This window comes from Culex pipiens, chromosome 2, assembly GCF_016801865.2.
Source record: "Culex pipiens pallens isolate TS chromosome 2, TS_CPP_V2, whole genome shotgun sequence".
Classification (NCBI taxonomy): domain Eukaryota; kingdom Metazoa; phylum Arthropoda; class Insecta; order Diptera; family Culicidae; genus Culex; species Culex pipiens.
The window spans coordinates 60,462,826-60,489,263 of record NC_068938.1 but is presented as its reverse complement, the minus strand read 5'-3'; the positions used below and the strand labels follow the sequence as shown (position 1 = coordinate 60,489,263).

At 38.4% G+C, this 26,438-nt stretch overlaps 2 protein-coding genes across 3 annotated transcripts; one reads left to right on the top strand and one right to left on the bottom strand.

Moving 5' to 3' along the window:
• Positions 1 to 1,761: 1,761 nt before the first annotated feature.
• On the bottom strand, positions 1,762 to 21,317 carry LOC120413611 (GMP synthase [glutamine-hydrolyzing]). 2 transcript variants are annotated; one of them, XM_039574515.2, is made up of 12 exons: positions 20,994 to 21,317; positions 9,486 to 9,599; positions 9,237 to 9,423; positions 9,059 to 9,176; positions 8,650 to 8,806; positions 8,442 to 8,585; positions 4,381 to 4,477; positions 3,756 to 4,315; positions 3,527 to 3,698; positions 3,242 to 3,471; positions 2,987 to 3,178; positions 1,762 to 2,916 (listed from the first exon to the last, which is right to left on the bottom strand). In XM_039574515.2, the coding sequence occupies exons 2-12, from the start codon at positions 9,579 to 9,581 to the stop codon at positions 2,815 to 2,817; spliced, it is 2,055 nt and encodes a 684-aa protein (XP_039430449.1). In that variant the 5' UTR covers positions 9,582 to 9,599; positions 20,994 to 21,317; the 3' UTR covers positions 1,762 to 2,814. The 2 variants fall into 2 exon arrangements, with proteins under 2 accessions (XP_039430449.1, XP_039430448.1); XM_039574514.2 differs by lacking the exon at positions 20,994 to 21,317 and adding an exon at positions 15,618 to 16,121.
• Positions 16,458 to 26,121, top strand: LOC120413599 (malate dehydrogenase-like). Its single transcript, XM_039574506.2, has 4 exons — positions 16,458 to 16,547; positions 23,029 to 23,169; positions 23,235 to 23,340; positions 25,732 to 26,121. Exons 1-4 carry the CDS (start codon positions 16,458 to 16,460, stop codon positions 25,995 to 25,997), a joined length of 603 nt encoding a protein of 200 aa, XP_039430440.1. The 3' UTR covers positions 25,998 to 26,121.
• Positions 26,122 to 26,438: the final 317 nt, after the last annotated feature.

Genomic DNA, 26,438 nt, shown 5'->3' with positions numbered 1-26,438 from the left:
GAATTTTTTTTTTTCTTTAAACAATCAATTTTCAAACTCAAAAATCCTTTAAACAATCGATAATCCGAAAGCCTTGGGAAAATGTCGCATCGGAAGTTTTTTTTAATAAAAAAAAATCTGGAGTTTTTTTTAAATAGGTCCAGGAAATTAAATTTTCAGTTTTTTGGGTGTTTTTAAATACCCCTGACTCAAGGCAGTTTCAAAAACACCCAAAAAGCAAAAACTGAAAATTTGGTTTATTGGACCTTTTAAAAAAAAAACTCCAGAATTGTACATCTTTCGAAATCTTAACAAGAATAAAGTTATTTGTTTATAAATCATCCTAATTTGTGTGTCTCAACATCCTTACCTATTCAGCTGAGAATTTAGTTTGAACGTAAAGTTTACTAACCTCTTTGTTTAAAAGTTTTTATAGTTTTTGAAATGTTATATAAAACATAGCCGGGAAGTCGCGTGTTTTGGCATTTCTCGCGTACATGTACTGCCGTTCTACGCATAATTGTCCCATGTTCAAAAAAGTGCAACTGAGAAAAACGCGATTGAAATTTTTCGATCGATTTCTGTGTTTCTACGCATAATTGTCCCGTGGGTTCCTATTCGCCCTATGTGTCCCTAATCACCCTAGTTATCAGTTTATCACCCTTATTTGTGATTATCTTGCTATACAACTGGTAAACAAGACATAATGCTTAGTAAAACTGATGATTCCGTGTAAGAAAATACTTGGTGGGACAATTATGCGTAGAAGTTCAACGATGGGACAAACAGACTTGGTGTTGTTTTTAATGAGTTTGCGAACAAAGTACCAGATTTTATGTGTTTTTCTTAAAGTACACATAAAACTAAACTTAAAAATGTCATAAAATCAAAATCGTCCAAAACTGACATGGGACAATTATGCGTAGAACGGCAGTACTTTGTGCACACTTTTTAACAACACTTGTAGTTTGTACAAAGTACATGTAAGCGACTGCCGGTGGGTTAATGACGATGTTGGTGCAGTTCGAGGAAATACAAAAATCGTTGCGCAAGTTGCGAACGAGAGTGTGAACCAAAACAAAAAACAGAAGTATTTCGACGCGCTAGCTCAAACGTCAATGAGCAGTTCTCTCAGGTTTCGGTCATTCGATTTTTTTTTGTATTTTTTAATCCGACTGAAACTTTTTTGGTGCCTTCGGTATGCCCAAAGAAGCCATTTTGCATCATTAGTTTGTCCATATAATTTTCCATACAAATTTGGCAGCTTGCCATACAAAAATGATGTATGAAAATTCAAAAATCTGTATCTTTTGAAGGATTTTTTTGATCGATTTGGTGTCTTCGGCAAAGTTGTAGGTATGAAAATTTGTTTTGACATTGGCGCAATCATTTCTCGTGGAAGATCCGAGAACTATATTTAAATTCTTATCAGTCGTTATATTTCTGATTGATGGAATTAAAACGAGATTTACGTCTGTTTGTCTGTGACATAGCTAATATAAACCTACGATTCCCTCGAACAAGAAACACTGTTGAATGACTTATTTCAACCATATCGTTGTGTTTAAGCATCATTTTAGTTTCATTTGACCCAATGTCACCCCCTCTAAGTGGTGTTTTTTAACTCTCTAAGAACAATTCTACGTTAAAAGATTTTCGATGTTATTTAAATTGTTATTAAGAAATTCCGAAATTCCCATAGTCACCCCCACTGACGGTACCAAAACAACGTTTTTCGGTAACCAAATTGAACGTTTCTTTCACAAATTAAACCACAATCAATTGTTTTTTTGTTAGCATCTTGATTGATGTATTTCGATTTCATCTCTTGATCACATATAAATAAAAGTTTTTCCGTTACAGACTTTCACCCTACTACTTTTCACGTTTGCTTGTATCCAATCAGTGTGTGTGTCTATTTTTTCATCCCTCCGGCGTATTTCCACAAGACAGCGCGCGCCTGCCCAAACCAAACCTGTGAATAACAGATAAAGCAGGTTCAAAGTTGAAGGTTGGATGTTAACGAAACGCAACAAAAATGCTCCACTTGTTTAACTTAATCGTCGTTTATTTCGCAATTGTTGGATGTTCGGGCGCTTGAAGCTAACGCCGTTACGGACAATTTTAAAAGTACACTAACTAATAACCAATGAGTTTTCTTTGATTCTCTCTGTAACAGTTTTGCATAACTCTTTTTTGTTTTTTTCTCACCTTGCTGATTTAGGGTGTTGAGAAGCAATAGTAATAAGGACGCTGCCGTTTGATTCCACACATAATTACGATTGGCAATAAAGGAGGAAGTTTTGGTTTTGAAAAGTACACAAGTTGTGATTTTTTTTTTCGGGGAGTGCAGCGATGATGGACTTTTATTTGCTCGAAATTTGTTTCTGCCTTTCACATTTACCCATTAGCCGTCGTGTGTAATTCCTGCGATCCTCTGTCTGTCTCTTTACCTCCGTGTGTGTGTGTGTTTTTTTTTTGTCATTTACTGTACATGATACATCCTTCCAAGTACCTAACTCCTAAATATATATATTAAATGTAAGACGGGAGCAGCCACATCTCTTGCTTCTTGCTTGTTTCCTTTTCCTCCTCTTCTTCTTTTAGTGTATAACGTATTCCTTGTGTTCAACAGCATTATTTTCTCTGGCCTCGCGCGCGCTAAGCAAACAACAACGACGACGACGTTTGACGCGATCTTCTCACGGCTAATGTTTGCGATTTTTTTTAGAAAACATAAATCTAACCACTCGCGAAGGTTGCAGTTGCAGTTGTTGATGGGTAGAAGTAATTGTGGTGTGGTAAGCGGCATCGCGTCGTCGGCGGTTGGGCGAATCATTCCCACTCCGTGGTGCCCGGTGGCTTCGAGGTGAGGTCCAGGAGCACCCGGGAAATGCCGCTGAGGTTGCTGATTTCGTCGACCATCTTCTGCAGCACCTGTTGGCGAGATGTAATTTGGGTCGAATCTTTGTTTTTTTTTTTATCAAAATGATTTTGTTATAATTACATGCAAAGGAAGCCGATCGGTTCCGGGCACCGCCGGCACGCCCGTCATAAAGTCGTTGGTCACGAACGGTCTCAGCACGACCGACCGCTGGCAGGAGGGCGTCTTGGGGGCCGGGTCCCGGTCAAAGTGCACCGGTATCAGGATGACCGGCATCTGCGAAATCTTGCGCATGCACTCGTTCTCCAGCAGAATCTAAAAAAAAAACACGTTTTGAGCATTTTGTGACATTTTAGTTGATACAAGCCAATGTGTTACCCTGTTGACGATGCTGTCCGCTTGCCGGATCTGCGCGATCACGTTCTGCGTCAGCAGCGTGTGCGTGATGTCCTGCACGGGGTACTTGACGGCGTCGCCAAAGATGTAGCATACCCGGTTCACGTTGTGCAGGATGCGCGGGATCAGCTTCGCCAGGAACATCATGTCCTGCCAGTTGGGCTGCTCGTTGCTGCTCAGTCCGACCGCGTAGTTGTACGACCGCTTGTCACCTGTGAAGAGTTTAGAGTTTACTTCACTGAGGACAGTGAGTCACGACAACCATACCTTGAACTCCAACGCTTCGAATTGGCAGTAACGTGGCATTCAGCTTCATACTGCTGGAAATGCGACACAGCTCTTCCTGTTCCTCCTTGGACGTCGTGCTGGACACCCTGTTCAACAGCGCGTGCGTCTGCTCCAGCTTGGTCTTGTAGTCCACAATTACTTTAGCTATGACCTGCAACGAGAACCACACTTCAGATCAGAGACTTCTTCTTCAACCCAAAAGCCCTACCTGCGTTTCGGAGTAATCCTTCATGTAAGCCTCTTCCGCGCACAGAACCCGGATCGCCAGGCCAGGCCCGGGAAACGGATGCCGCTCCACCAGATGGGCCGGCAGCCCGAGCTCGTATCCCAGCTGCCGCACCTCGTCCTTGTGGAACTCCTGCAGCGGCTCAATCACCCGGCCCGCCTCCCGCAGCTTCCGGATCAATTCCGTGTCGTTGTGGTGTGTCTTGATCGTGTCCGCCTTGGTGCTCACCAGCGACGAGGCCGACTCGATCAGATCCGGCCGCAGGGTGCCCTGCGCCAGAAAGACCTCCTCCGCGTTCAGGTTCAGATCCTTCAGCACCTCGTTGGACACCTTGACGAACACGTCGCCGATGATCTTGCGCTTGTCCTCCGGGCTGATGGTTTGGCAGAGCATGGGCGTGTCCTGGTTGTACAGCGAGCCGGGCACCTTGATCGTGGTGGTGCCCCGGGTGAACTTGTAGAACGCGTCCCGCACGAGCAGATCGACGCCCAGCTCGCGCAGGGATTTCTCCACCGCGGCACTCTCGTTTTTACGCATAAAACCTGTCGCCGCCGAGAAAGATGCACGATTTGTTAATTTGTCGCAATTATTGATTGATTTGTTTTACCATTATCAATATGGACAGCGATAACCTGTTCTGGCTTTAAGGCATTTCGAAGCAGGGCTGCACACACCGTGGAGTCTACGCCGCCACTTACTAGTAACTGAAAGAAGAGTGTAAAAATATTATCAATTTAGACAAGTGGTCCTCAGCCAGCTGAACCTCGCGGGCCATTTTCAAAATTAGTAGTTGTATTGAAGGCCTCAAGGGAAAAACAAATAAAAATTACTAAAATTTGTAAAATTTCAATAGTAAGAAAGTTGAATTTTGATAAACTTATCGCACAACTTTTTCATATGATTTTTGAATGTATTTTGATGTTTCCAATTTTATTTTATTTTAAACAAAAATTACTTCCGTATCAATCCTTGCTTACATTTCTACATTTCATTTCTTTCTTATAACATTTCTTGTGCAAAAAAAAAATCATTCCATTCGAAACTTTTTTTCTTTGAAGTTTAAGTTAAATTAAGTTTCACCAAGATTAAGATTTTTGAAGAGTAGTTTCACAAACATGTTTGGACTGAAAACTCTTTTTAGCTTGAAATAATTTGCTACTTTTTTGAAATATTTAAGCTAAAACAATTTTTAACTTTTATTTTTATTTAATTTTAATAAATTTTGAAACAAACATTTTCAGCATAAAATCAGTTTAAAGCACATTTTTTAATTTAATTAAAAATTACACCATAGAAATATATTTTTTGTTACAAATGGATGAATTTTGAAAAATAAAAAAAGATTCAAATATTTTGTTCTTAATCTTAAAGACCTGACTGGAAGAAAACAAAAGCTTAAATAAATATTGTAGCTTAATCTTCACTAAGCAATAATGAGAGTAAAAAAACCTTCGAACTTCGAGTAGGAATCTCACAATCAAGAGGCATTTTCATTGAATATTTCAATTTTAAAAGAATATTTAAAACTAAACATACAAACGACTTAAAAATGTGTTTACAATGGACTCTCTAGCTGTCGATATTCTCGATATCAATATTGCTTCAGCTGTCAACAAATTTTTCAGTCTTTTCAAATAAATTGCTTTGATTTTACGTTCTATAATTTGATATCATAATTTTAAATCAAAGATAAAAAAGAATACTGGAACAAAAAAAAACATATGATTTATAATTTTATCATCAAATAATTGTTTTTTGGTTCGGATAGTAAATAAAATTTTATTTGAAAATATTGGGTTAAAGCCTATATTTCATTCTTTCAGAACCCAAAATTTCTATGCAATTTGAGGTCAAGCAAATACAAAAAACAAACTTTTTTTTTAACGGAACCCGATTTTTGTGCCTTTTTCTTTATAAAAGCAAACTTATTCGTCATTTCGAGCAAACCATTGTAATAGGGCCGAAGCCGAAAAGTATACAAAGAGTCTATCCTGTTAATTCCTAATGTAAACATCAACTGACGTGAGTAGGGCAGACTCTTTGTTTACACTTCGACTTCGGCCCCTTTACATTGTTTTGCTTGATTTTCTTGATACGAGGCCGGGCCGGATTCCATAATAATTACAAGACCAGCCCGCGGGCCACAGTTTGGTGACCACTGATTTAGACCAATTTAAACGACAGAGGTTGTTAGGTCACATTTCGATTTTGATTTTGAGTACATGAGTACATTTTTATACCGGATCTAAAAAATATTAAATGAAATTTGTGTTCAAACCAATCATATCACCCACTGTTGGTAAAGAGTAAGGAAGGCACCAACCACATAAGTGGATTAAGTTAGTTTTCTTACAAAAACCACCCTACACACCCCACCTACAATCTTCCGGATTGTTAAAATGAAATTTTTGAGCATAACTTTTGAAGTACTTTACAAAACTTTATAATATTAACTAGGGTCTTGTGGGACTCCAAGATGGATCGAATGAGACCAGAACGATCCAAATCGGTTCAACCAGTCCTTTTCCCAAACTTAAAATTTGACTTTTAAACTTAAAAATCTAAAAATCTCATAGAAGTTGTTTGTATTTTTCTTTCAGTGTCCGTCCAATTTCCTACAAGTTTGTCTTTGACCACTTTTTGATACGATGCAACGGCTTCGAGTTACAGTAATTCTTAATATGCGAAATATAAAAAATATTTCAATAACGTAAGCCCTTCTCAAATGTCATTCTCGAGTGAAACTGGGATCCATATACACAAAAATGGTTTATAAAAGCGTAGGATAACATGTCTACAAAGTTTCATTGAAATCGAAGAGTGCCGGGTACAAAAGAACCAGAAAAAATCCTGATTTGAGCTGGAATTGCTCTTATAAAACGGTAAAAGAGATTTCTTTAAGCCAAATTTTAAATAAAAGGAAAATTACAAAAAAAGCTAAATTAGTAAATTTTTTCAAGAAAGTCTTTTCAGAGATGTAATAAATTCGCTTTTTAAAATATTTGAAGAAGGGTAAAATGTACAACTTTTAAGATTTTTTCCTTCTTTGTGTTGAATTTCAAATAAATGAATGGGAAACTGCTTAAAAACCTTATGGCAAAAATTTTATATGGAGCAGTTGAAGAGGCTTTGCTTTCTTTAATTTAAATTAAATAAGTATTGAATGCAATTTTGAAAAAACCTGATTGTAAAATATTTAAAAAGGGCAAATTACACATGTTGGGAGAAGTTTATAGCGATTTATTCTTCGACTAATCAAGAGTGAGATTGGATCATACTAATCTAATCTAATCAGACCCTAACGCAGCCAATCTTTCGAATGGATCCTAGAGAGTGCACAGTGGGCGAAATGGAACCCAAAATCGGACTTAATTGAACGCGGCTGGTTCCCTGGTATAAAACATAGTGTTTCTTATGTAAAAAAATCCGGGGAATCGATTGGTGATGGATTCATCCACCGCACGAAACGGCAAAGGGTCCATTTTGCCCCAATTACTCATTTTTTAACATTTTTTCTTGAAAATCGGTCTGTATTTAGAGCGGAGGCTTTTTGCGGCCTTTCAAAATGCACTTAACTTATTTGAAAATGTCCCAGGAATCCAGTAAAAATAACCACTTGCACCGCAAAAATCATCTAGGGTCCATTTAACCCCAATTCCGCTATAAAAGCATTTTTGGCCGTTTTCAAATGTTAGGTCAGATTTCAAAAATCTGAAAATATTTTTATCGTAAAGATCAGACAATTTTACATAAGAATGACGATTTGCACTTGAAAGTTTGACACATTTATGTTGATATAGAAATTAAACTAAATAAAAAGATTGAAGAATCACTTTTGGGCCAATTTTCCCAAACGCAGAATAAACTGCCTTTCACATACATTTTATTTTCATCAACATAAATGTGTCAAACTATCAAGTGCAAATCGTTATTCTTATGTAAAATTGTCTGATCTTTACGATAAAAATATTTTCAGATTTTTTAAATCTGACCTAACATTTGAAAACGGCCAAAAATGCTTTTATAGCGGAATTGGGGTTAAATGGACCCTAGATGATTTTTGCGGTGCATGTGGTTATTTTTACTGAATTCCTGGGACATTTTCAAATAAGTTTAGTGCATTTTGGAAGGCCGCATAAAGCCTCCGCTCTAAATACAGACCGATTTTCAAGAAAAAATGTAAAAAAATGGGGAATTGGGGCAAAATGGACCCTTTGCCGTTTCGTGCGGTGGATGAAACCATCACCAATCGATTCCTCGGATTTTTTTACATAAGAAACACTATTATTCATACCAGGGAACCAGCCGCGTTCAATTAAGTCCGATTTTGGGTTCCATTTCGCCCACTGTGGAGTGCCTTAGGTTAGATTACGCCAAGCACTCTTCTTGTCATTTATTAACATTTGTAGTGCACCATTGCATCGGAATGCATTGAAACATCACACGCGTTAAAGCGGCCAGGCCTACTGCGTAAAGTCGTATCGCAGAGATGATTCGTAATTGGGTTGAGTTTGAGCACTTAGTGTTCGAACAACAACACAATTCTGAATCGACAGGGGAGGAGGCCAAATCTCCATTAGGCCAAATAGCAATTTCTTGGGATTCAACTACTGCTAGATCGGCTAAAAGCAATACAATCGGACGAGCCGAATGTACTAAACCACCTACCAAAACTTTGCTCGTTCCTACACGTTCCTTGATGTAGGCCATGCACTCCTCCTGCCGGCTGCGGATCGTGAAGCTCTTCGCCAGCCCGCAGACCTCGAACAGAAAGTTGGAGAGCATGTCTTTGCCGTTGACCGTTAGATCCACCTAAAAATATCAAAAACGTAAATAAATTACGAATCTTTTGAACCACTGGCTTGGTAAGACAAACCTCCGGGTGGAACTGCACGCCGTAGATTCGCATCTGCTCATTGTAGATGCCGGCCACGATCTTGTTGGAGGAGTACGCGCTCACCTTTAGCTTGGTGCCCACCCGGTCGATGCTGTCGCCGTGCGTAAGCAGAACCACCTGCTCCTGGGCCAGGCGACTGCAAACGAAACAAGAAAATTTATATTTTGGATATTTGAAGACACTACAATTCGTAGTTCTTAAAATGGTAAAAATTTTGTAATACAACGTGTAGCTTCTGAAGCTGAGACCTCGATCGCTTGAAGATGTTCGTAGTATTTGGAATTTGCTCTGGGAGGGTTGTATCAGGAACTGCCGCAAACTTGAATAGCAATCCCTTTCTTATTCCTCCAAACTTCAACTCAAAGGTCGTAAATTGGTGTTAACTTACGTAAACAGTGGGCAGCTCGTCTCCACGTCGATTTTATGTTCGCCGTCTTCGCGAATGTCCTTTTTGTGTACGGAACCGCCAAATTCCTTGTTGATGATCTGCATGCCATAGCAAATGCCTGTCGAAAGATACAACAGTCTTTAGTAATTGAACCAACCATTACCTTCTTCACACTAACCTAAAATAGGCAACCCAATTTTGAAAATGTCCGGATCGTACTGTGGCGCATCGTCGGCGTACACCGAGTTGGGCCCGCCGGAGATGATGATCGCCCGGTAGCCGAGCTCTTTGATCTTCTGGGCGGGGGTGTCGAGCGGCAGGATGTCGGACTTGACCTGCAGCTCGCGAACCTTTCTGTCGATAACCTGTTGGAAAGCATCAAATGGTGTTAAAACTATGTTTCCTTCGGAGTTTCAGATGGTCCTACCTTGCCGTACTGTGCTCCGGCGTCCAGGATGACCAGCCGCTCGTTGTGTTCGCCCCCGTTCTCGGTCGGGCCAGCGGATTTGTTCAGCGCACTCATTTCTTGGTCGTTACAGCACTGCGAATGAGTAAAGAATAACACAGGGATGAGCGGCGTGTGATAAGCGCAACGCGAGCAAGAGTAGAGTAAGGGGACTGCGGCGTGGTAAGTCTATACCTGCGGAAGTGCACGATGGACAGTTACTAGGCTGCTAGACAGTCATTATCAATTTAATAATCTTGCAACGGTATAGTTACAGTACGCAGCAAAAGGAATTTTCTATGGTTTATTCACGCTTTTTTGTGAAACTTAACGAGTTTCTTACTCGTTTTTTAAATAAAGAAATGTTTTAATTTCAAAATATATGGCATAGCAAAACATTACGGACCTCTACCACGCTATAGGGGGTGCCAAATATATTTTCAGAAACTAAATTTTGCAATGGAAATTAGTTTGATGAATTCTTACATTTTTTGTTAAGTTCATTTGTATCAATTTAATAACATTAGGTCATAGTTTTTCAATACATTTTTCAAGAATTCAATATCTCTTCCAAATCTGCGAGTACAAGTTCAATTCAAAAGTGTACTGATGTAATTTCCATTCTAAATTTTCACTGTATTTTTTTCTGAGTTTAATGAACCTGTCCTGCCGTTCTACGCATAATTGTCCCGTGTCAGTTTTGGACGATTTTAACTTTATGACATTTTTAAGTTTAGTTTGATGTGTACTTTAAGAAAAACAAATAAAATCTGGTACTTTGTTCGGAAACTCATTAAAAACAACACCAAGTCTGTTTGCCCCATTGTTAAACTTCTACGCATAATTGTCCCACCAAGTATTTTCTTACACGGAATCATTTGTTTTACTAAGCATTATGTCTTGTTTACCTGTTGTATAGCAAGAGAATCACAAATAAGGGCGATAAACTGCTTACTGAGGCTATTAGTGACACATAGGGCGAATAGGAACCCACAGGACAATTATGCGTAGAAACACAGAAATCGGTCGAAAAAATTCAACAGCGTTTTTCTCAGTTGCACTTTTTTGAACATGGGACAATTATGCGTAGAACGGCAGTGTCTGTGTCGTAGATTGTTGTAGAAGGCATCAACTTGTTATTAGATATCAAATAACAAGTTATTAATGCCTTCTGCCCAAATCTAAAACAATTCTGGAGTTTTTTTTTTGAAAAGGTCCAATAAACCAAATTTTCAGTTTTTGCTTTTTGGGTGTTTTTCAATACTCCTGGCTCAAGGCGGTTTCAAATACTAATTTCCAAAACTGAACGTTATTTGTGTTGGGATCTAGCCAGCTGTGGAGTTGGACCGATCGTAGTTAACCTTATTTGTAAACCTAGTTGAACAAACCATTCTGTACTTAAACTTCTTAGAAACCAGTCGCCTAATTATTTCGCTCTCCGACAGTTTGCTCCTAATCAATTTCAACTGTTAACAAGCAGTGACCTAATTTTTTCTGTTGTAAGGCAAACTGAACTGAATATTTACAATTGCCGGACCAAAACGTTACAAAAAAAAATGCCAGATTTTAGCAGAAATATATTCATTAATGGAAATCAAAGAATCATTGGTAGAATCGAACTCAAAAACGGCTAGTGGCATTTTTCATTTCACATTTTAACATTAACAATCGAACACATTTTTTTTTAAATTGCGTTGAGCAATGACTCAGCAAAAGAATAAAATTTGAAATCAAAAGTACTTTACAGTAATGTTTATAAAGTGCATCGTTTTGCCTTCCTCACCTTACTGAGGAAAGACTATAAAATCACTCGAAAAATGAACTTCTTATGAATGCACCAACCACCTATAAGTGGATTATTTAACGTTTCTGAGTTGAATCCACCAATAGTTTGATTTTTGCGAAAATTTTACTATTGGTTACATGGTTACTCAAGTTTGAAAATATTTGTATCGAATAGTTCCGAAAAATTTCCTATAAATTTTAAAATTCTAACGCTTAACCCCGTTCCGCCCAGAGCAAAAAGCAGATTTTTTACATTTTTTCGCGTAACTCATTACTGGATCTTTAGTTGAACCAGCCTCCGGCTGAAACCCCAAATCACATGAAATTTTTAATGTTTTCTGTTAACATTATGTATAAACTAATGCAGGTTGAACCAGGTTGAAAAAATGCATGGCTGCAGAGAAATTTAATGTTTAAGACAAAACTTAGTGGTGCTCTGGAGTAACCATGGGCGTTAGAGGGTTAAAGCTGTTTGCACCGCGTAAATGGTTAAATTTTGATATAATGAAATTTAGAAAATACATTTATTCACAAGTATTAAATCTTAGAAAAGAAAAAGTTGAATTTGAAGGAAAAAACTCGTTTTCTTAACACTTATTGATCTATATTTTTAATTCTTCAAAATATGCTTAAAAATATGTTTCTTTTCTTGAAAACAAAATTTCCAAAATTACAAATAGGGTAGAGTAGTCATCAATGAGACACGGGGAACAATGATAAAATGGCTCTCACAAGTCGTAGTTTCAACCAATCAGGCTCATATTTGAGGGAAAGGTGTGTCTACTGGATACACGTCTGCAATTATAGTGGCTTTGGTTATGGACGCTCCCTTGAAAAGTAATTCATAAATGTTTGATTCTTGGGTGTAAAAGTAAATTAAAGACAAAATTACTTTTTCGCTCGTAGGCTGCAATTAACACCAAAACTAATATTTCTTCAAATTTCTTTCGACGTTCCATAGGGATTGAGTTGGGCTACAATGTCCTTTCATTAGGTTTGGCCAAAATTTAGAATATACCCAGTATGCAGGACTGTCTCATTGTTCCCCACTCATTGCAGCTCATGGGTAACAATGAGACACTTTGATTTTTCTTCATTAAACTTTTCAAAATTTATGGAAATCTTTCAAAACATGAATTAAAAGTGATTTTTGGCATATTTATAGAGTTTTAACTTCATTTAACCAAAAATACAAAGTTATTTTTTATAAATATACGAATTTTACAAAATTTAAATACTTTTTAGTATAACTTTTGTTAATTAAAGTTTCATGTTGGCAAAATTGCTCTAAAATGTTCAAGGCAAGTTACCTGCAATGGAACAATACAAAACATGATGTTTTATTAGAAAAATCTTGATTTTCGTAGTGTGTCTCATTGTTCCCCAGCTGTCTCATTGTTCCTGCCAAGTGCGTCTAGAATGAGACAGTTGAATAACTCTGGCTGTAGATGTCGGATCGATCTCATATTTTGGTCTATGTTAGAACACATTAAAAGAAAGAAAATGCAACAAAAAGCTCATTAAAACATGCTGATGAAAAAATGAGAAAAATCTTTGAAAGTTGAAAACCAAAAGTGTCTCATTGATGACTACTTTACCCTATCAGATATTTTTGATATTTCTTGTTCTGGCAATCATTTCTAAAGTTCTTTTTTTCCTAATAATTCTAAATGTTTCTATAGGACATTTCAATTAAAATTCTAGATTTGTTTGTGAGACACATTTTCTATGAAAATAAGGAAAATAATGAATCCTTCGGTTCGAGAACAATGTTTTGCCTTGTTTTTGAACACTCATAACGTTTATTTACTTTTGTTTTGATAAAAAAGTTTTTTTAGTCATTTCATCTAAAATACTTTTAAATATTTTGTTGCTCATAGTATTATTATTTGGTATAATACCAAATGAAAAAGGCCGAAAAAGTAGCAAAACGGTTCACACGGGCTTTTGTTGATGGTTCAAATGATATCAATTAATTATTACTTACAATTTTTATTTATTTGATTTTAATAATTATTGCGCGCTTTTGGGAACAATTTAACGAAATTTGATTAAATTTGCAGAGATGTTAATATACATTCTACATGAACACCTCTAAAAAAATCATCATGGAAAGTTGTCCCATTTCCGAGAAATTTTATCTTGTTTACCTGCAAGAGGATTACAAATAAGGGTGATAAAATGATAACTGGGGTGATAAGGGACATATAGGGCGAACAGGGACCCACGGGAAAATTATGCGTAGAAACACATAAATCGATTTTTGAATTTTGAACATGATACAATTATGCGTAGAAGAGCAGTAATTGTTTGAAAATCTATTATGTTTATAGGCAATTTATATCTGGAGTTTTTTTTTAAAAAAGGTCCAATAAACCAAATTTTCAGTTTTTGCTGTTTGGGTGTTTTTGAATACCCCTGACTCAAGGCGGTTTCAAAAACACCCAAAAAGCAAACACTGAAAATTTGGTTTATTGGACCTATTGAAAAAAAAAAATGCAGATATTCAGATTCCACGAAATACATTTTATATTGTATAGTAAAACAAATCACAAAAAAAAGAAAAAGATGATTGTTGATTTTTAATTTAATCTAGTACCTTATTCCTTTCCAAATATGGCTTGTTATTTTGCCAATTTGTTTAAGTTTCTTGTCATTATCTTTTGCCTTTTAATTTTTTTTTTATGTTTTTACCAGGCTTCACTGAACACCAAGATCGGGTGCGCCGTGGTGCGGTTTTCGTGTCACTCTAGAACCCAAACCGAGCTGTTTATTGTCACACCATAGCAACTGTACCGAAAGCACCTTGGTACACCACCGGTGCACCCAACTGTATACCAAGATGCAACTAAACAGAATGGTTGATCCAAGTAAACCGGAGGCGACATTGTTTTGATTGAGGTTTGTTAGCCATCATTTACATCTTCGGGGTGGCCTGGCGGTTGTGATCTCCGCCTTTTAATCACGAGGTTCCTGGTTCAATCCTGACATACATATTTTTGAGGTTTTTTTTTCAATTTTTATTATCAAAATTAGTGATTACATTTAAAAAAACTTCTTCGAACCTGCGACGCTCTAGTCAAATGGTTAAAAAATTGAATTGATTTTTGTAGTGGAATAGAGAAAACGTTCTGTATTATGCAGGCAGGAAATGAATATTTCAGGATTATATGCACTAGAAGTTAGAGTTTATATTTCATGACGCTACGAAATTCTATTCCTAAAGAATTATTCTGAATAAATAAAAACATTCAAAAAAAGTAAAATAATAACTGTCGAGATTCGAACCAAGAACCTTTACAATACTAATGCAGTGCCTTTGACAACCACACCATTAAGAAGTGTTGATTTCAGTTGGCTTGCTAGGCATCAAGAGTTCTAAACTTCTCCCGTGTGGTAGGCGCAGAAACCAAGTCAGTTTTGTGTACCCGATCCACACCGCCGTCACACCAAACTTTGGTTTCGGTGCACCGATCAAGCTACCGAGCTGTGTCGGGTTTTTTTTCGTGACGAGAAATGGTGCGCATAGAAAAACCGGTATCATAGCAAACCGTTGTCGCACCCGTCAAAAGGAAAGTCTGGTTTTTACAGCCACTTTCTTCATTTTTTTTGCTTGTTTTTTTCCCATTTTCGACTAGTGGGCGATACCATTGTCGTTTGAATATTTAGTAAAAAAATCGTAGAGAATATAGAAAATGTAAGTGAAAAACACAGCCAAAGTTGACCCAGAGATTTTTTAAATATTGGCAGTTACATAAAACAAGTAAAACTTCCAACCATAAAATTTTCTAAAATTTTAAGAGTTCCAATGTTTTTTAAACATGAGAATTGGATGAAAAAATATTTTTGTTTGCGAATTTTAGATCGAATTTTAGATGATCATGTAAAACCTACAGTTATGTCTGTCATATAACAAGTGTAAATAGACAAACATATCTAGAGTTTTAATTTAAAAAGGTCCAATAAACAAAATTTTAAATTTCAGCCTTTGGGTGTTTTTTAAACCACCTTAAGTCAGAGGGATTCAAAAACACAAAAAGCTGGAAAAAAAAGAAAATTTAATTTATTGGATCATTTAAAAAAACCCTAGAATTATTGTCTTACAAAACATACAAGTTTTGCAATGATTAGTATTCTATTCAATAGAAACGAAATTTTCACTGCTTCACACCATCGCCGTGTCCACTTTGTCCAAGCAAATTTTCACACTGCAGCTGGCCAGACAGCACACACGGAGAGAGGTCAAACGGTGTGCAAAAAGAAAATTATTGCTTGTACAATTCACCCTCTATAAGAAAAAAAAATGCAACACAATCAGATAATAATTACGCGAAAGAAGATACGCAAGAACATCCAAATTCGAGGGCTCCTTAGGTTCTGCCCCGGTTCGTCTTCGTTTTGGCCGCCGTCGTCGTCGTCGTAGTCACTGCCGCCACCACCAATTCTCCTCCTCCTCCTCCGGCGGGGACAGCAAGCGGAACCACCCCGGCTGGCCGCTGCCGAGTCGGCCCTGGACGTGCTTCCGTGGTCAGCAGCAGCAGCAGCAGAGGCAGGAACAAGGGCAGATCTTGCCTCCAGGCTCACCACCACCGAGACTTGCACTTTCTGGACGAAGACGTTGATGGCGCTGTCCCGCCGTGGTTACGTGTATTTGCGATCGATTCCACCAAATGGCCAGAGCCACACCGGGTAGAGCTTCTCACGACGACGTTCTCCGGGGTTGTCTGCACCACTTGCCCGTACGGTGGCACTCCGGAATCGGTTCGCGGACCGCCCACACACCGCGTTTGGATTTTCCTCACAGATTTCCAATGCAAAAATTGCGAAAAAATAAACCACACCGACTAGTCATCAGGCCGTCGTCGTCTTCGTTGTCCTCACACTGCTGTGCTGCTGCTGCTGGCTTCCTTCCTTCCTTCCATCCTGTGTCCGTCCCTTCTGCTGCCCGTTAGTATCGTTGTATCCTTGTGTCATCATCTCTGGCGCTCTCTTTCTATCGGCCGCAACCCAGGTTGCGCATATCCACACGATGGTCGTCGTCTTCGTCGTCGGTGTCGGTGCGCGCTCATGCATTTTGTGGAAATATTTGTGTGTGCAGCAGCAAATATTACGGGGGATGCCTCTTCTCTCCGTTGAGGCTGCCCTGACGGGTAACGGGATTCAATGGAAATGGTACGCACCACACTAGATTGTGGATATCACAACAAAGAGTATGATGTTGTCCTTCCGATTGTAAACAAGGCTGTAATCGTGTCCGCTGTTAGCGGCAGAGCTGTTGCACTGCCAATCTTTTAAAATTTGATCACTTCCTTACATCATCCATCTTTACAATGGCCAGCCCATCTGCGAACAGTAAATCGCTAAGATGATTCGTTGAAACAGTCTTAACCTACAAATCGTTGGAATTTCAGATTTCTAGTCGCCTCTAATTAATTGACCTGATTAAGTAATAGACTTTGTGTTAGTTTACAGTTTTTTTCCGGACTGCTACACTGCCATTTGGACGATTCTGACTTTTATATCATTTTTAAGCTTAATTTTACGTATATTTTCAGAAAAAAAAAACACATAAAATCTAGTACTTTGTTCAGAAACTCATTGAAAACAACACCAAGTCTGTTTGTCCCATCGTTGAACATCTACGCATAGTTGTCCCACCAAGTATTTTCTGTCACGAAATCATGAGTTTTACGAAGCATTTTATCTTGTTTACCTACAAGAGGATTACAATTAAGGGTGATAAAATGTTAAACGGGGTGATTAGGGACATATAGGGACCCACGGGACAATTAAACGTACAAACACAGAAATCGATCGAAAATTTCAATCGCGTTTTTCTCAGTTGCCCTTATTTAAACATGAGACAATTATGCGTAGAACGGCAGTACAGGGGTTAAACAGAAGGAAAAATAATCAAAATTGAAATGCTCTTAACTTTGCGAAATTTCCACTGATTTTGATGATTCAAGAAGCATGTTCTATTTTTTGAATAACCAAAAAACAGCTAATTATAATAAAACAATACTTAATGTTGTCCGTTTCTCTCAAACACGCAAAAAAAAAATCAGGCCTGTTTGAATCAACAAAAACTTTTTTTGATTCAGCTAAACGATTTTTTGTTGAAATAAGCCTCAAATTTTATTAAATCAACTCTAAATTTTGTGTTGAACTAACTCGCTCAAATTTGTCGAACCGTTTTGGAAAAACAACAAAATTTCTGCGTTGTTTCTAATCAAAACAAAATTGAATCAACTCGACCAGCTTTTTCAATTCGAATTCCGTGTACGTACCGGTTGTTGCGTTTGAAACGGAATGCGTAAACGATTCGAATTGAATTCCGTTTCAGAATTCCGATTGAGTTGCCTGGGAAATGGCATTTGTGTAACGCTTCATTCAACCCCCGAAATCTGACCAATTCGTCGGGGTTTCTTCTTTTTCACTCCTTTTTTTATCCGGAGGACGCGCAGGCTTGATCCCAGTCAACTCAATCGGAATTCTGTAACGGAATTCAATTCGAATCGTTTACGTATTCCGTTTCAAACGTAACAACCGGTACGTACACGGAATCGGTTGTGGCGTTCGAATTGAATTCCGTTTCAGAATTCCGATTGAGTTAACTGGGATCCTCCGGGTTGTTACGAAAAAGTTGAAAAAAATCCGCGCCAGATCCGCGCCGACCTAAAACCCAATCCGCGCCAAATTCGCGCCATATAAAAAAAAGAAATTCGCGACAAACATAGAACAGAGTAACAAAATGACTTATTTTTTTGAAGAAAAAGAATAACAAACAGAAAGCATTTGGATCAGTACCGTTGATCAGTTGTGGATTCAAATCCCAGCTGCACCAAGTGGAACCTTTTTCGCCATTTCTGAAAGATTTCTAGCAGTTGTTGTAACACTATAAATATCGTTGCTTTGAAAACACATTCAGCAAAAATAAAATTTTAAATTCATGAATTTAAAAATTGAAAAACCTTAAAATATAACAATCGCAACATTTTAAAATCTATCGAATCTAATCGAAACACGAAATTCCTATTATTTTCTTATCTAAATTTCTCTAAATTAAAATGTGACTCCGAAAATGATCCGAACTAAGAAAATGGCAAAAATTGTGGTAATTCAGGATTTGAGAATTTAATAATAATTTAATAATTTAATAATTTAATAATTTAATAATGTAATAATTTAATAATTTAATAATTTTTATAATTTAATAATTTAATAATTTAATAATTAAATAATTAAATAATTTAATAATTTAATAATTTAGCAATTTCATAATTTAATAATTTCATAATTTAATAATTTAATAATTTATTAATTTAATAATTTAATAATTTAAAAATTTAAAAATTTTATAATTTAATAATTTAATAATTTAATAATTTAATAATTTAATAATTTAGTAATTTCATAATTTAATAATTTCATAATTTAATAATTTAATAATTTATTAATTTAATAATTTAATAATTTAAAAATTTAAAAATTTAATAATTTAATAATTTAATAATTTAATAATTTAATAATTTAATAATTTCATAATTTAATAATTTAATAATTTAATAATTTAATAATTTAATAATTAAATAATTTAATAATTTAATAATTTAATCATTTAATCATTTAATCATTTAATCATTTAATCATTTAATCATTTAATCATTTAATCATTTAATCATTTAATCATTTAATCTTTAATAATCATCATAATCTATTAATTTATTAATTTAATAATTTAAGAACGAAATTGAAGAATCCAAAAAAAATATTTGTCTAATGATAATTTTTTTTCGTAATATTTTAATGTGCTAATTCGTATTTCTTTTTGCGTTTTTGAGTCTGCAAGTTTTGGCAGTTTCAAATGATGAATTCAATTTTTTGTATATTTGAATATGTAATAAATTCTGAAATTTTCAAATGGTTGAATTTTTGATTTTTTTTTTAATTTTAAAATTACATTTCGCTATATTAAAAAATGCCTTGGAACCATTGAAAGCCTGTACCGAGCTCAAAAATAATCTAAGGGTTAAATCCTATCCGGAACATACCCTAATAATCATTTAAGTACATCCTCATCCATATCTTTGGAAAAAATTTGAAATATTATTCAGAAGAGAAAATTTAATGTATCCTGTGAATAATAAGAGAAAAATATTTAAATCAGGTAAGCAAATGTTTAAAAAATAATAAGTTGTAATGTTATGTAAAATTTACTTAAGAAATCTCAATACATTTTTAAAAATAAACGCTCCTTGATGATTATTTCGAAGTTTCGTATTAAGAAAAAAAACAATCAATAATTTTCAGAAGAAAATTTTCTGCATTAATAACTTCTTAGAAATTGATGTTTTTGCACTCAACAAAAAAGATTGAATTTATTTAATTGCTAATAACATTTTCCTTTGTAGCTTGAAAGAAATTCTATCGTTCTCAATTATTTATTTATCAAAATTGCTATCCGCGCGAAATCCGCGCCTGAACAAAATTAGCCAGCAAATCAGCGCTAGATCCGCGCGATTCGCGCCATCCGCGCGATCCGCGCCGTCCGTAGCAACCCTGGATCCTGTCATCCTCCGACGAAGCTCGCACACAAACTAGACTTAGTATCCAAAGAATGGTAAATTCCTGATTTATCTATGTGAAGAATTTAAATTCTGGTCACTTACCGAAACTCTCAGATAATTTGATTAAAATCAAGAACTAGCGGTATCCGTAACCTATTCTCGGTTTTTTTTACAGATATGGCCTTATCTCAGCTGATTTCCAACGGACTTTTATGCTCCAGGTTGCAATCAACAGGTAAATATGGATTAAGTGAAAATCTTATCAAAGTTAAAATGGCACGCACTTTAAAAAGTGCCTACTTGACGTTGTCCCATAAAATCCGGAACATCTCCGGTGGACACCAACCATTACCTTGGCCAATTGGATATATAAAAACTAGAATTTCCTTTCAAATGCTTCTTGAATCATCCAAATCGGCACTAACAGAGTTACACCGGGCGTTCACTTTTTTCGCTTCTATGTTTAATTTTAATTTGTATCATGATGTTATCAAAGAAAAAATATTGAGGTTCTTTAGACATTAATTATTTATGTATTAGTTTGTAAGATAAAACACTATTGGGGCCGAAGCCTGTTGGTGTCCAACAAATAAAATAAAAAAAAATGCTAAAACTACTAAAAACAATTAGTTATATCAAGGAAGTATCAGATTCATCACTCTTCGTTTAAAAAAAAAAGAAATAGATGAACATAGGTATAATAGGCAAAAAATTGCTAGGTTTTGTTACGGAAACTCATTGAACATTTGTTTAGCAAACTGGCCTCTTGTTTGCTAACACAGGAATCATGGTTAAATAAATAAATAAACAGTTAACACAATTGTTGAATACTGCAAAACTATTTCGCCACTGTTTCGGTCCCCATAACCATAACAAATTAGGGAAAACATGCGTTTCGTAATAAATTAATTTAACGAATCAATCCATCAACAACAATTTGCTATGCCACTGTCCTACCCCTCGAAACGCCAGCCTCCGCAAAGGAATTCCTCGAGTTCGACCCTGTCTTCACACGGATGTTCCGACGGCCGATGATGAGAAGCAAAAATATTGCAATCTTGGCCCCTTACGGACTACGGAATTAACGATGTTTCCACACCAAGCCCGCCCCTGAACGGTCCAAACGCTTCCTTACCTGGAGCCAAACCCGGAGAAAGTCCCACTTTGTCGTCGTGTTCCGCTGCAGAAAAACTTCGCTCCCTTGTCAAAAAAATGCCTTCTCTTATGCCGTGTGTCGCCGCCGACGTCTGGAAGAATTTCCGGCCGGAACGCGCGATCTGCTGGGTGGCAATTTGCTGCCGTCGTTTCACCGAAACAGGAAACTAGTTTCACGCGGATTGCCCGAACTCACTTGCCTTTTGTTGGGAAGGAATCGACGCGAAAGCACTCGGAAATCACGCACGAAATTTCACCCAATGTTTGACACCAAAAATTTCTGATGGACTGACTGACCGCAATGACGACGGGCTTGAGCAAAAGAGAGACAGCGATTCGGTGGTGTGAAAGAGAAGAAACTGTCAGATATTTTTGCATCGAACCGGTTTATCTAGAGCAGATTTGGTGGAAAGGACCCATTGAGTTTTGAGCGGAAGAATTGATCGGAGAAAACTCGGCGTATTGTCGCTCTGGCACTAAATCGAACCGAGCGATTTCTACTCTCGCCGCACCGATAAGGGAGCGTTCTTTTATTACGTAACGCAAAAAAATGATTTTTGGACCCTCTCCCCCCCATCGTAACAAAATTTTCATACAAATTTTAAAATTTTTGTATGGAGCGTAACACGGCCTCCGACCCCCCCTCTCCCCCTACTGCGTTATGTAATAAAAGAACGCTCCCTAATTCGGTTTATTTCCGAAATCACGAAATGGTCTCGTCGATTGGCACAGCGGGTTAAAAGGTAAAAAAATCCTTTTGAATAGAAGTTTAAACAAATACTTTCTTCTTTGAAGGAAATCCAAATCCCTCGGGCTTGGCCACCCCGTCGGATTGCGCCCTTCGGCTGCTGGCACTACTTTACCAGGTCCTCTCGACATCCCCCGGGACCGTTTACATGTTGCTGCCAACCGCCAACACCACTCTCATGGTACGTTCGTTTCAAGAGCCGGTGCGGCACTGAGTGCCGCACTCGTCGGTGCCAGTTTTGGTTCAATCGAACGTCATTTGTCAGTGCGCGTGGAACTCGCATGAAACTGAAAAAATATCGAGTGCGGCACTAGAGTTTCAGTTTCAAGATGGCGGCGAAACTCGTGTGGAACTAGCGCGAGTTTCTTCAAAGAAACACTTTGACAGCTCTGAGTGCGGCACTCAGTGTGGAACTAGCCATCAAACGAACGTACCATTAGCAATCACCGCCTTCAGTTGGTCCCGCTCCCGGGTCTGCGTCTTCTGATCCCGCTCCCATTACCCCTTCAACCGTTCAATCTTCTGCACCGGAATTCTTCAGTCAGTGCATGTTGTTGTTGCCGGCTTTCGGGATTGGTCAGCACGTCGACTTGCGCTCGACCCTCTGAACGGGACTGTTGGCCCTATCGGCGACCAGAGGAAAGCAGAAGTCGGAAGTCAGAATGAAAACGCGAGAATTTACGGTAAAGACTAACGTTTATTGTTGTAAATAACACGACTGATCGTGGTGATCGCTAAACTGGTTATGAGGACGATCGACGAGTCGTCCAGTAAGGAGAGCTCGTCCCCAATCAAACCGTTCTCCGCTTGACGGGTTCATTCCGCTTCGAATTCCGCTTCGAAAATTGCTTCGAAATTTTCTAAACGGTTTGTCTGGTTGGGTTCCGCTTCGATTCCGTTTGAGCATTTTTGCACAAGGGCGACACCTGCTGGTGTATGGTGGAACCTCGATGACATTTCGCCGCGTTTCGCCGAAGCGGTTTTCTTGTTGATTTTTGGCAATCAAACGTCAAAGTGTTAGGAAAAAAATCGGAAAACTTGTTCGGTCATGTTTTCATGGTTTTCATTCGCGCCACGTTTTTCGAAGAAAAAAAAAAACCATTTTACTGTGGAAATAAAAGGTGAGTTACGCTGCATTTCTGATGATTCGGACCATTAACCCAATAACCGACGACTCCTTCAGATTTCTGGCCACCGTTCCCGGGCTCGGCGGAACCGGCTTCTTGCATGTGTCTTCCAGTTTCTCCATCCTGGTTATGTTGCCCAGTTACGAAGCGGATTGCGAAACGATATCAACCGGCAGCTGCGCACGGCCGGGGAACCGGTCAAATATGAGGAGATTCAGGTCGAAGGAATCTACGCGGTGCCGTACGAAAACTGCTTCTACCGGGTTGTGGTGCTGGAAAAGGTCTGGACGGATTTCTTTAACTTATTTATAGGTTATGAATGACAAACCTCTTCCTTTTGTTTCAGATCGCCTCGTCGAAGAGCTTGGTTGGTCATTCCGTCAACGGAGTTGCGACCGCCGCTGCTGTTGATGAAGACTGCCCAACTTTGCCTTCGGTTTTGACCGGCTTACGTGCGATTAGCAGTCTTCCACCATGAAGGCCACCTTCAAGGACGTCGAGGGAAAGCGCCAGCTTTCCGGAACTTTGTCTGGGACTTCAAGCAGGTCGACATCAACTACAGGCCGCAGGACAAAAGCATCGTCCGGATCGTCCAGATTACATAACATCTTGATGAACTCGCGATGCCGTACCGGGCTTAAGTCTTGAAAGTCGTCTCCGCGAACGCCGTCGAAGTCTTCGATCTGGACAACGGCTCCATCAAAACGCCCCCCTCGGACAAGTTGCGTGGTTCCACAGGGTTTACCCGCACCGCCGTTTAAAGTCCCGGACTGATCATCGAGTAGCTGCAAGACTTGAGGTCTGAAACTAATGACTTTGGTCAGTTATCAAGGACGGCTAGCTCAGTCATAGACTAATTAAAGACTAAACACTCGGAACAAAAAATTTCAAAAATTATGACTCATAAGCTGTGAACCGCGGGTACCACGTTGAACCACGCATCGGCTTGCCCCTCGTATGACAGAACGACATGGCAGCGCTGGTTTTTTCGATTTCGTTTTGTGCTGATTTACGCGCGCATCTTGTTTGTTTTTGTTTTTCTTAGCAATCAAGGCAGCAGGCTGCAAACAAGTCAATCAGCTGTGCAGGGATTTTTGTTTGGCGAAACAAGCGAAATTTACTGGTGTTTGGTTTGTAAGGTAATGTTTAGCTTTTAAAATAAATGCTTATTTTATTCGGTTTATCATTTGTGTTCTCTTTTCTAGATGATTGCTGCAGGCCAAGGATTGAAACCTAAGAGCATGCAATGGCACTGACCTTGTTGCGTGCTCTTCGGTTGACGTCCACGTAAGGAACATCCTGGAAGGAGCGTAACTAACTACATCCGTAGTTCTGTTAGATCATCCGAATTATCTTGATCAGAACAGTATAGCTCTGGTTCCTTGCGAGTGTCCTATTTTCTTACCTCCACGTTGGCTTGGTTTTCATGATGACCTAGCTGGTGGCCTGTGGAAACGGATCGTAAACCTTTGACCACCGCGGGTCAGAGTCGAGACGGCTAAAAGAAAGGGGCGCGACAATGTGGGAAAGGGAAATAATTTGTGATTGTAGACGGTATTGTTTTGATTCGCAGTATGTTGAGTCAACTGCTGTGGATGTACCTGAAACATCGCACAACGGGGTTTCTCTTCTCTTCATTCTCAGCTACCACCTATCTCCTATTTTTATTTTTGCTCTATTGATTCCCAATTCTTCATGTACTTCATGTACTAGTAATATCAAGTCTATTTATCATTCGCCTAAAAAGATTAGGCGAATGATAAATAGATGATTTTATTGCGAATTTATTTATTTGAATAATTCTTTATCTGTCCTATAAATTATCATTACTATAATCTAAGCTTGTTTTGTATCTCTATTAACTATTGTCTAATTTTACATTTTATACATCTAGCTTCTCATTTTTATTCTTCAAAATACGCTCATCATTCCCTTACTATTGATACTTGATTTTTATAAAATAAATTCTCTTTTACTGTCTATTGTTTTCAATCTTCACCCTTTTTTTCAACCAAGTGAGGTTTGAGCCCTTACTCAATTTATGGAATGGTTAAAGGATCAACACAAATATTACTATTGTATTTTTGGTAAACTTTTATAACATGCTTAGGATCAAAAATTGTAACAAAACACCGCGACAAAAGAAATAGCAACAGATTAACACGACTTAACATTAGGGAAGATTTCAGGAGAAAACAATACACAGTAAATAACAATAAGTTTTTGAATTCAAACTAAAAATAAAACAGTTTTTGCTCTAATGAAAGTTGATAGGCACACTTTAAATGGTTAGGCGCTTATACTTACATCAAACCCTACGTAATGTACCACCCCCGGCCGAGTTAAAATGCGTAACCGGAAAAGAAGGTGTGCATGCCTGGCACGAACACTCAAAGCGTGTTCTAGCGTGCTGCTCGTACTGACTCAGAGCAAGGGTGAGATGTAGGTGTAAGGGCAGTGCGTGTTCGTCGGGAACCTAGTGCATAAGATCGGTCAAGGCCCGTTCTTACACTGAAAATTGCGAATTGCGAATTTATCATTTGTGTTCTCTTTTCTAGATGATTGCTGTTTTCTCATCATTCCTCGCAAGCCAAATCTGTTCAATACGAACGGCTCGATCGTCCGCGACCTCGCCGCCGGATGATTGAATCACCTCGAACCTAGTCAACTCGATGGTAACGATTGCCTTCCGGAGTTTTGGGCCCGAAAGAGCGTGTTAGGCATTTCGACGCTGCACATTATCCGTGCCAACAAGTTCATCGGTGAGGGTGTCGACTTCGGCTGGCCAACATTTTGGTCATCGGAGGCCACTCCGGCAAGACCATTATCCCAGTGAACCCCAGAGCTTCCCCAGGACAAGATTGCCGCCCTGACGGCACGCATTCAAGAGGTCCTCAAGGCCAAGGCCGGTGCCGGATCGGCTACGTTCACGACGGCCTACGCTGCAGCCCGTTTTGCCCTCGCCGAACCTTGGTCTGCCCAAGGTGAACGCCTACGAGCTAGAGCTGCTAAAGAAGGACATTCCGGAGCTGAAACAAACATCCGGAAGGGCAAGGAGTTTGTCAAGAAGAACTTTGTGAACAAAAAAAGTGAATTTCGATCATGTTGAGAAAAATAGTAACCAACCATTGAAAATAAACTTTCAAGTGCATGATAAAAATATCGGCGTTTTTGTTTTCTTTGTACTAAAGTAAAAGAAGGGTTTTTTCCCATGACCCATTAAGAGGATTCTCGGACTTAGCGACTTCGGCGGGTTTCGGTTCCGGGACGAAGCGGGCTTTCTTTTTGGGGGCTTTCTTCCTGCTGACCTCCGCGTACAGCTCGCCTATATCGGCGACGGCGAAAGAGGTGCTCGAGGCGGTTTGTTGGTGATGCTGGTTCGGGGACAAATTTTTGTTTGACGACGTTATCGCTGGGGTTAGGAATGCCACAAGTTGACCGTTCAGAGCAAAGATCTTGGCTGTTTTAAGGTTTTTGAAGTAGGTGCAATTCGTCGAGGCCAAGATGGCATCTGCAAGGACATTCATTCCTTTCAGAGTGACAATTCCGG